The 11,688-nt window shown below is 41.6% G+C and overlaps 1 protein-coding gene across 3 annotated transcripts in view; it reads left to right on the top strand.

Annotated features, from left to right (window-relative positions):
* Positions 1 to 11,688, top strand: part of ACOT11 (acyl-CoA thioesterase 11) — an 82,757-nt gene that overhangs the window by 52,933 nt on the left and 18,136 nt on the right. For all 3 annotated transcript variants that reach the window (XM_074265858.1, XM_074265855.1, XM_074265857.1), the window contains exons 4-6: positions 1,251 to 1,311; positions 2,480 to 2,578; positions 10,416 to 10,551. In XM_074265858.1, coding sequence (XP_074121959.1) covers positions 1,251 to 1,311; positions 2,480 to 2,578; positions 10,416 to 10,551 — 296 coding nt within the window. The remainder of the gene's footprint in view (positions 1 to 1,250; positions 1,312 to 2,479; positions 2,579 to 10,415; positions 10,552 to 11,688) is intronic.

Here is an 11,688-nt window from a genome sequence, read left to right as displayed (position 1 = left end):
AATCAGTGTGCATTTATTAAGCACCTTCTGTAGGAATACCATCCTAGGTGTTTGAGATATAGAGACAAAAAGGAAACCTGCCCTTGGGGTATTTCTAATCTAATGGGGAAGAGAGTGAAGGAGCCTGGGAAGGAAGACCCCAGAGGCTGAGGGAGCCACTAGGTGGTCCATTACCACGCCCTGTCCAGTAGTTGGGTGGATTCCATGGCTTCATACTTGTTCCCAAAGTGAGAGCGAGAGGAAGAGTGTGGTCAAAGGAGGTTGGGAGGGAGGAGAACCCAGTGTCCTGCACATGACCAGCAGAGCTCTGACGCCCAGTGTTTGAGGAGAATATTTTGTGAAGCAGGAAGCATGAAGCATGGGGCACGGAGACAGAGCTATATGTGTGAGATGGGGAGATATCATTGCTTGTGGTGGGGTGAATCAAGGGAGGCTTCCTGGAGGTGGAAGGCAACTTTGAAAGGTGGCCTAGATATCTGAATTGGAGCACGGCAGAAAGGGAGGGGGGCACTGCAGTCAAGGGAAATGGTCTGTGGAGAGAGAAGAAGAGGAAGGAGTGCTCAGTAGTGTCTCAGCTCAATAAACAGCTGAGGTGGCCTTTAGCCTTGGCCCCTTGCCTCCCTGTGTTCCCAGCATGCTCCCTTGCTTTGGTCATGTTGCCCCTCTGGCTCCCTGCTTCCTTAAGCAGATAATAAGGAGGCTTTGAAGCCACGGCACCGCTTCCCCACCGTCTCCCTGCTTTCTCTAGCCCCCTTCTTCCCACTGGCCATGGCGGGGTTGGACTCCCGGCTCTAATGCTCTGGCTGATGGTCATAACAAGATGCTCAGTCAGGGTCCTCCCTCCCAGGGGGAAGCGCAGGGACAAGTCCAGGGCCTGTGTTTACCAAGTAAGAGCCCCCACAAGGCATTGGGGACTCTAGCCTGCTCACAGGGCCCTGATCCTGAAGTCCTTGGCAAACAGAAGGAAGAGAAATTACTCCCAGAGGTGGAACGGGGCTGGGAGTTCTGGGAGGGCAGGGACTGGGCGGCCCTGGGGAGAGCTGTTCCAGAACCTCGGGGCTGCAGGTCTCCTTTCCTCTCCCCCTGGATAACTTGGTATCATGCACTTTAGAGCTGAAATGCACTTGGAGATCATCCTTGTAACTCCCTCATTCCACAGATCGGGAAAGGGAAGTGACCCAGCAGGGTTTGAATCAGGTCCTCTTGGGCCAGTTTGACTGTTAATGTCCCCCTTCTTGTTTTTTTCCCAGAACTGGACAGGTGGTTTACATAAAAGCCAAGGTGAACCGGGCCTTCAACTCCAGCATGGAGGTGCTTATGGGGGACAAGGGGGAGCCTGGGGGCTGGAGCTGTGTTTTGGGGAAGGGTTGGAGACCGGGGGAGCAGAATAAAGTGCGTATAGGGGAGTTAGAGGAGGGGGAGAGGTGTGAAGGGTGGGGGAATGAGAGAGCTATCTGGGAGCTAGGTGGTTAGCTCACTGCCCTAGCCCCAGCACCCCAAGTTCCCCCCTCCACTAGGTTGTCTCCTTCCTGCTGGTCCCTCTTGGCTCTTATCTTCCATTCTCAGGTTGTCCTGCCCCACCTACCAATGTCAACTCCCATCTCTCTGGGGTTCTGGAGCTTCACAAAACCCGACATTTATAACTTCCCCCTGAGGAGAGTAATCTAAGGACTCTATCCTACTTTGCTGCCGAGGCCCAGAGAATGGAAATGAATTATCCAAGATCATTGAGTTAGGAACCAGAATCCAGACCCCAAGTCCCGGTTCTTTGCCCTTGGGAGATTTGAGTATTTTGGCAGTGTGGTGTAGTAAGCAGGGCAATGGGCCGGGAGTTGGGAGTCCTGGGTTCCAGTCCTCTCTGGGACTTTGGACAAACCCCTGACCGCCCACTTCCAGCATATCCTGGGCATAGCCCTGATGGGACTTTGGGCAGCAGCCTCCCACTGTGTGCTCATGTCCAGGAGCTTGGCCAGCAGGGGGGAGACCAAAACATTTTTTAAAATGATAGTGACTATTAAAGTCCACTTTCCAAGGCCAAGAAGGTTTGTGATCTTTGTTATTCTAAGGAAACCAGAAATGGAGACTCCTTGCAATATTAAAGAAGATTAATGTTTTCCCTGGCCCTGGACAACGCTCTAGGACTACAAGCACTAGAGGCAGGTGGAATCTTTCTCTCCACGAGGTTGGGCCAATTTCCCATGAACCCAGGTCTCTCCACCACCTTTCGGGATACTGAGGAGGCCCTGTGGCCTCCAGGATTTGTCCCATACTGCTCCTTTTGGCCTGCTCCTTCCAGCCACGTTTTTCTGTGGGGCCCCACTGCACGTTCAGGATCTAGATTAGGCTTCTTCCCAATCAGGCCTGGACATATGTGAGTAACAGGAAGGACCAGGACTTTGGGAACTCTTAGGGAGGCTGATGGGAGCCCAAAGCTCCTCCTGCTGAGCTCCGTCCAAACCTGATGCTTTTATGCTTCCAGGTGGGTATCCAGGTCACCTCAGAGGACCCGTGCACTGAGAAGCAGTGGAGCGTGTGCAAAGCTCTGGCCACATTTGTGGCCCAGAGAGAGTCTTCCAAGGTAGGGAGAGGACCGCCTTCACCTTACAGATCTCCTGGGCCAGGGTTTCCTTGTAACTGCAGATCACGTGTCAAGGTAGAGGGACCTGGACCCGCAGGAGCCTTTCAGCTCCTGTCAAGTAGCCGAGAGGTTTTGTCCCAGTCCAGCAAATGCCCGTAAAATGATGTAGGGCCAAACTGTGTGGGTTGGCTTTGTTGTAGGATTCATAGGATTCTATAGAGAGTGTTTGGGGATCATAGGGTCCTAGATTCAGGACCGGGGTTATAGATGAGGAGGATCCAGGAAGAATTATATAAATTAACAACACCTAAAAATGTCAGAGGTGGAATTCAAACCCAGATCTTGTGCATCCAAAAACTGGAGCACTCTCCACTTACTTCAGTTCCTACTGCATGAAGATTTAGAGGAAGAAGCGGCAAAGGAGAAGACTGGAGTGAGAAGGTCTGGGGGGGGGGGGAATGAGAGGACTGATAACCTTCTTCTATTATCTGAAATGCTAGTAAGTGGGATTGGGATTAGCTTTATTCTCTGTGGTCCCAGAGAGCAAAAACCAAGAAGTACATGGAGAGTTGACATCAGGAAGAAATTCTTCACAGTTGCATTGTCCCAGGATGGGACGGGCCAACTCTGCAGTATACTCCCCTATCCCTGGAGGTCCCTCAAGCAGAGACCGGCCAATCTGTTATCTGATATGTTGGGATAGTTTGTTTTCATGTACACGTTCATCTAGGAGACCCTGAAAGGCCCTTGTCCCCATCAATCTTTATTCTTTATTGAGTTGTTTCCAAGCACTGTCTTAGGTGCTGAGGATGTAGATAAAATGAATGAAAGTCTCCCTCTTCCCAAAGGAAGCTGATTCTCATTTTCCAGAAAAAAATAGAGATTAGGAACTGATTTTCCCAGTGTGTCACAGTGCCTAAATCCTTTAATGGGTCTTGAGGCAGCTGGTAAAACACTATAAAGCACCGGGCTTGGAGTCAGGGAGACCAGAGTTCTAATCCTGCCTTAGACATTTACTACCAGGAAAGCATTTAGGCTCGGTCTGCCTCAGTTGCCTCATCTATAGAGTGAGGATAATAATAGTACTTATATCTCTGGTTGTTGTGAGGATAAAATGAGATCATTTGGAAGATGCTTTGCAAAGCTTAGGGCCATTATTTAACCCAGGTCTTGCAGTCCCCAATCTGGTTGTATGTCTTATTGTTCCTTTGAGAGCGAGGGACCAGGCAGAGGAGGAATTGGTCAGCAATCATGGAAGGCAACCTGGTGGAGATGATTCTTTTTAAAATTTTATTTCCAAAGATGACTCTTGAGTGTACCTTGTATGTATTTTATTTCTAAAGACAGCTCTTGAATGTACCTTGGTGGGGAGCTGAGGGAAGACATTTTCAACATGAACTTTAGTGGAAGAGGGCATGGTGCAGGGGCAAAGGTACTTTATTCAGGCACGGCCAGGAGCCTGGGCTGGCTGGGTCCAAGCAGCTGAATGGTAGGAAATAAACTAGCATAGGTAAGGAACATAATTGCCCAGATAATTAAACTATAATCTCTGGCTCGGTTAATCATTCCTGGGAGAAGCATCCGGTTTGAACCACAATGCCATAACCTATACTATTATTATAATCACTACCATCAACTTACTGATGTTAATAATAATAGCTGGCATTTGTACAGAGCTTTAAGGTTTGCAAAATGCTTCACATATATTATCTCATTCGATCTTTTGCAACCTGCCTGGGAGGCAGGTGATATCGTCTCCATTTTACAGAGGAGGAAACTGAGGCACAGGGAACTTAAGCAACTTGCTCAGAATTCAAACTTGGGTATCTCTGATTCCTAGTCCAGCCCTTCCCTGGGCCACTTAACCCTTTCCAAATAAAAAGTTCAGCCTACAGATCACTCTGTACACCAAGTTCTCTGGAGGGCTAACTGGACATTTCCTGGTCTATCAATGCCATACCAAGGATGTTGAACTTTATGTAATAAAAACTTGGGCACTGGTTTAGGCTCCTGGCAGAAAAGTGAACTTAATTAATCCACTGATGGACAGGAAGCTATGGGCAGTTGAAGTCAGAGAGATCTGAGTTTAAGTTCTTACTAGCTGTGTCACCCTGGGCAAGCCACTTCAGTTTCCTGATCATGAAAGCATTCCCTCACAGATTCTTTGTGAGAATCAAATAAAACATTTGTTAGTATCTTGCCTACCTTAAAGCACTAAATAAATATAAGCTATTTCTATAAAGTTATAGAATAAAAATGAAGCTGGATATTTTCTTCTGAAGCTGAAATGCTTCCTTAAGCATTGCCTTGTTCATTTTCCATAGTATGACCCCAATTTCCAGATGTAAAAATTTAGAGTGTTCCTTATCTGTAAAAGGGGCCTGGACTAGATAATCTCTGAAGCCCTTTTAAACTCAAATATTCTATAATTCCGGTAGATGGTGGAAAGGACACTAGATTTGGAATGAGAGGGCCTACCTTCAAATTGTGGGTTACTTTCCCCAAATGAACTTGTATTTATTTTACATTTAATTCTCATTTTTTCTCAATTACATGTAAACAAAAATTTAAACATTCTTTTTTATTATTGTAGCTTTTTATTTACTACACCTATGCATGGGGAATTTTTCAACATTGACTTTTGCAAAGTCTTCCAAATTTTCCCCTCCTTCCCCTCACCCCATTCCCCAGATGGCAGGCAGTCCCATACATAAACATTTTTTTTTAATTGAATTCTATTTTCCCTCCCTTCTCCTTGAGAAGACCAACAATTTGATATCAATTATACATATGCAGGCCTTGCCTTTATTTTACATGTGTTCAATATAGATTTATCTAAGTACATATTGTCTTCCCTATATAATATTAGCTCCTGGAGGGTCTTTTGATCTTCTGGTTCTCCAAACACTTAGTGCCCTGCCAGGAACGTAGCAGGTACTTCACAAATACTTGTTGATTGCAGCAGAGCCCCTGGCAGACTGGAGGAGACCAGAGGGATGCTCTTAGTTGCTCATGTTTCTTTAAATAAGAGTGCCAAAGGCTAATATATACTTCTTGACTCTGGCTCCACTTTTGAAGAACTCTTTTCCCTCTCCCTAATCCCTACTTCTTCCCTCTCTGTCTCTTTCTCTCCCCCTGTTTTCCTTTCTCCTTCCCCCTATCTTTTTCTCTCTCTTCCCCTTCTCTCTTTCTTCTCTCTTCTTTTTTTCTCTCCTTTCTTCTCTCTCTCTATCCCTCCCTTCCTCCCTCTCTCTCCCTCCCCCCCCCACTCTCTCTCTCTTATTTCTCTCTCTCATTTATCTGTCGGTCTGTCTCTGTCTCTCTCCCCTGTCTGTCTGTCTCCTTCCCCCTCCCTTCTCTCTTTGTTTGTGTCTTTCTCTCTTTCCTCTCTCTTTCTCTCTTGTCTCTGTCCCACACCCTGGTTCTCCTTCTACCTATCTGACAGCTCCTTTTCATCCTCCTCCAGTCAGACCAGCTAACACTGGGGTCCCCAAAGTTCTGTCCTGCACCACTTTCTCTTCTCCTGCTTCACTTGGTGATCTCACCAGTTCTCATGGTTTCACTGATCTCTTTGCAGATAGTTTTTAGATCTCCTTGTCAGGTCCTGACTGATCATTTTTGCTTGCCGTTCCCTGTGCCCAGAGCTATCTGTCTCCTCATCTCTGTCCCTTGGTTCCCCTGCTTCTTTCAAATCCCAGACAATTCTCCTGATCCAGATTTCACTCTTAATGCCAGCACCTTCTCTTGTTTATTATCTCCAGTTTATCTCACCTATGGCTTCTTTGTAAAGAGTTGTTTGTAATGTTGTCTCTCCCATTAGACTTTGAGAGTAGAGAGTAGTTTTTGCCTTTTTTGTATCCCCACTGCCTGGTATGCAGTAGGTATTTAATAATTGCTAGTCGACTGACTACTAGTTGAGCAGCTTTGTTATTAGATATTGTAGCTAATGAAGGCAAGCCTATAAGAAAATTCCTTTCCTTTCCCCCACCCTACTACTCTCTATTGTCTTTACACACTCCACGCACCGGCTCTTGCCCTGAGCCTGAAACAGTGAGCTGCATCATTGACTCTGGGGAATGGCCACCACAGCTATTTAAAGACCTCTAGGATAGGGCCAGTCTTCAGCCAGCAAGCCCCTAATTCTCTTTCCAATTCAATCAGAGAAACTTTGCTATACTTTGTAAGGGTTGTCTTGGGGATAAAATACTTAGACATATTACTACTTTATTACCTCTGTGACAAGTTCTTTATTTCTGTGACTGCATCACTCAACATCAGTGAACCAATGGGTCAAGCACTAACTGCCCCTCTCTCCCTAGATATCTAGCTACATGCTCCCTCCTCTCTGAGAATTTAGAAGTTCTCTTAGGGTAGAAGATGTTTCTTTCTTTTTGGGTAACCCCATTATCTAGCACAGTGCTCGACATGTAGATTGTCATTCAGTTGTTCTCAGTCATGTCTAACTCTTCATGAGCCCATTTGGAGTTTTCTTGGTAGATACTAAAGTGATTTGCCAATTTCTTCTTCAGTTCATTTTACAGATGAGGAAACTGAGGCAAACAGAGTTAAGTGACTTGCCCAGGGTCACATGACTAGGAAGTATCTGAGCCCAGATTGGGGAAGAAAAGTCTTCCTGGTTCCCAGCTCAGTGCTAACCACTATACCACCACTCTTATATACTTAATGGTTGATGTCAATTGAGCCCCTGGTAAACTGGTTGAGACTACGGGAAAGATCTAGGTCTTACTTTAGAGAAGAATCAATATTATAGTCTAGAATATATCATATAGGGGCAGCTAGGTGGCGCAGTGGAGAGAGCACCAGCCCTGAATTCAGGAGGACCCAAGTTCAAATCTGGTCTCAGACACTTAACACTTCCTAGTTGTGTGACCCTGGGCAAGTCACTTAACCCCAGCCTCAGGGAAAAAAAATAGAATATATCATATATTAAAATGTTATAGGCTGTAGTATATTGTCAGACATTATAATGTTACAATCCATAATATATCAGATATTTTAATACTATAGTCTATAATATATTATATCAGATGTTATAATATATATATGTAACATTATAATGTCTGATATAACGTCTATAATGTATCAGATATTATAATGTTATAGTATACATTATATCAATTATTATAATATTCCGGTCTATATTATAGACACATGTGGTAGTGCCAGTGACCCAAGAGTAGAAAGATGCCTTAGCATCCATAACCTGAGCAGCAAAGCCCTGTTAACACTTATTATGTGCCTAGTATGTGCAGGGACCTCTTGGAACCAGAAGATTTAAAGCTAAAATTAATCAATCAAATATTCAAGTAGCTACTGAGTGCCAGGCTTTGGGATTACAAAAAGAAAAATGCCCTGTGGGAGCTACCATTCCATGAGGGTGGGTCACATATTTGCATATGTAATAACAGAAATAACTATGGGGCTCAGGGACTCACTTGCCTTCTCCCACTAAGGGTCCCCTAGGTATACAGCCCAGGTTCAGTCCTGAGGGAGCCTGACGTCTAAAAGACAGGGGCCAGTTTCCTTCTCATACTCTTTGGTTCTTTATGTGTCTTCCTCAAAGTCTTGTGGAAAATCACCAAAAGCTTAGATTTGACTCATTTCTGGGTTAGTATAGAAAGTACTCAGTGTCCACCAGGATACTTATTTATTTCCTTCACTAAGAAAGAAATCCTTAGAACACTAAAGACTAATAAGTATGTACTGACAAAGACTCAAAAACTTCTTTTTTTTATATAGCTTTTTATTGACAGAACATATGCATGGGTAATTTTACAACATTGAAAGACTCAAAAAAAAAAAAAAATAGAAAAAAAAAAAAAAACTCAAAACTTGATCCAGTCACTAAGAACTCTTATTGGACTCTCCCAGGAGATTGACACTTAAAAACATTAAAATGTTTAAATTAAAAACATTTAATGGGACTGTTGAATTGACATTTCATCTTTACTTCAACTCTGTATTGTTCAACAAGTCCCCTTAGGTCAGTGTCTTCTGGGAAACCAGGACAGGGCTTGATTCTCTCCTCCTGTCTATTTTCTCCAAAAAGTGCTTAAAATAGCACCTGACTGAGGGACTCAGGGGCTTCTGACTCATGAAATCACCTTAAAGACGAGAAACATCTATCTCAGGATCACAATTTCATCATATATGAATGATTAGGGAAAGAAATACAAAGACGACGAGGAGGCCGACAAGGGCTTGCCTAGACAACATGTACTTTAGCTGCTATGTGTAAACCTGTTGCTGAAGTGTAAAGGGGAGGTGTCAGAGGTATGTGGCAAGGGGCTTTCCCCCCTATTGTGGGAAGTCTGGACAGACAATCCAACAATATAATATTTGATATAATATGGCGTAGACTATAACATAATATCTGATGCATTATAGATTATAATATTAAAATATCTGATATAATATAATATAAACCATAGTAGTAAAATATCTGATATAGTCTGTAACATCATAATATCTGATACATTATAGATGGTAATATCATAACATCTGATATAATATATTATAGACTGTAATAGTAAAATATCTGATATAGATATAACTTTATAATATATGATACATTATAGATTGTAAAATTAAAATATCTGATATAATATAATATAAACCATAGTAGTAAAATATCTGATATAGACTGTAACATCATAATATCTGATACATTATAGATTGTAATATCATAACATCTGATATAATATAATATAGACCATAGTAGTAAAATACCTGATATATTCTGTAACATCATAATATCTGATACATTATAGATTGTAATATCATAACATCTGATATAATATATTATAGACTGTAGTAATAAAATATCTGATATAGATATAATATATTATACATTATAGATTGTAATATTAAAATATCTGATATAATATAATATAAACCATAGTAGTAAAATATCTGATATAGTCTGTAACATCATAATATCTGATACATTATAGATTGTAATATCATAACATCTGATATAATATATTATAGACTGTAGTAGTAAAATATCTGATATAGATATAACATTATAATATATGATACATTATAGATTGTAATATTAAAATATCTGATGTAATATAATATAGACCACAGTAGTAAAATATCTGATATAGACTGTAACATCATAATATCTGATACATTATAGATTGTAATATCATAACATCTGATATAATATATTATAGACTGTAGTAATAAAATATCTGATATAGATATAACATTATAATATATGATACATTATAGATTGTAATATTAAAATATCTGATGTAATATAAGATAGACCATAGTAGTAAAATATCTGATATAGACTGTAACATCATAATATCTGATACATTGTAGATGTTATATCAGACATTATAATGTTACATATATATATTATTATAGCATCTGATATAATATATTACAGACTGTAGTAGTAAAATATCTGATATATTATAGACTGTAACATTATAATATCTGATACATTATGGATTGCAACATTATAATGTCTCATAATATTCCAGGAAGAGGGAGAAGAGAATAAGAGGAACTAATCTCTTTTAAGTCTAGGGTAGACTTAGAGAATAGTGTAGAGAGCTTAGTCAGAGAAGTCAGGGAGGTTTAGGGGAAGGATTCAGAGTCTTCAAGGCCAGTAGCCTAGAGGTCTTTGGAAGGAAAGATGCCACGGAGCTGTCCAATGTTGGGTACCAAAGATAAACCTTCTTCGTGGCACCCTGACTCCTACCAATGCACGGGTCATCCAGTGGTATAAATGGATGCACTTTTTGTTGACTTCAGTCTCTTCTTGCCCTTGCTCCTTCTCTCCAATTCTGGGTGGCAGGTAAAGCTCAAACAGATCCTTCCGCTGACGGAGGAGGAAAAGGTGGAGTACAGTGTGGCGGCAGAGCGTAGAAGAATGAGGCTGCTGTACACGGAAACCATCCAGGACCTGCTGGCCAAGAGTGTCATTCAGGATGGTGAGGTGACCCTATGGGAGCAGGCCATGGATGATGGGGTGGGCTGGGATTAAAGTCCAGAAAAGGTTTACTAGGGTGATAAGACTGTGTGCCAGATGAAACGGAGATTATCCGGAGAGAAGAATTTGGAGATCTGTGTGGAAAAGGGATTAGATTTACTCGGTTGGCCCCAGTGGGCAGAACAAAGGATTCGAGTTGCAAAAGTTGGCCTTTGCATCCTCCCCCACATTTCCCTCTGACCTCCTTGACCTCTCTTTCCTAACAATTAGAGCAAGTCTGCCCCTCTCTGTACCTCAGTTTACTCTTCTGTAAAATAAAAGGGTTATATTATATGACCTTTGCATTTTCTTTCAATTTGCATGCTCGAGGAACTCAACAATTATCTGGTACATGGGTATTTCCATTTTTTTTTTAGAAAATTAAGAAAAAATTAAAAAACAGACTTTTTTTTTTAAAAACAAATATATATAGCTCAGCTAAACAAAGTCTTCCAGTGACTATATGTTTCATTCTATATCTTGTGTCTGTTGCCTATCTGTCTGTTAGGAAGTGGGTAACTTGCTTTATTAATGGTCCTCTGGAATTAGTGTCCTTTAAATTGTCCCTGAGAGATTTGATCAGATGCTTTGCTAGAATATAAGTAAACCGTATCCATATCATTTCCCTCATCCGTGGGTCACTAAATGTGGCAAAAAAGGAAACTGAGCTCATCTGGCATACTTGTTCCTGATGAAGCTATCCTGGATCATTGCTTTTCTAGATGTTCTCTCACCACCTTTTAAATTATATATTCTAGAATTGTGTTTAGACTAGAAACTCACTGACCTATAGTTTATAGCATCTGTTTTCTCCCTCAGCCTTTTTTTGTTTGTTTGTTTTGTTTTGTTTTTTGTTTTTAATTTTTTTAACTTTTAATTTTTTACAAAATCAGGATAATATCTGCCCTTCTCCAATCTAGTAGCATCATTCTTGTAGTCAGTACCTAGGAATGCATGTGGTTCAGCTGGGCCTTGTGACTTAATTGCATTCAGAGTCCCCAAGGAATTCTTGTTATCTCTTTGTTTATCTTGAGTATCACCTCCTTTTGGCCAACTTTTGTTGTGCTCTTTTCAATCCTAAAATCATTCTGTTTAGCCA

The sequence above is a fragment of the Sminthopsis crassicaudata genome, chromosome 4 (assembly GCF_048593235.1).
Source record: "Sminthopsis crassicaudata isolate SCR6 chromosome 4, ASM4859323v1, whole genome shotgun sequence".
Lineage (NCBI taxonomy): Eukaryota > Metazoa > Chordata > Mammalia > Dasyuromorphia > Dasyuridae > Sminthopsis > Sminthopsis crassicaudata.
The sequence above is the reverse complement of the archived record's forward strand: the minus strand, read 5'-3'. Positions and strand labels throughout refer to the sequence as shown.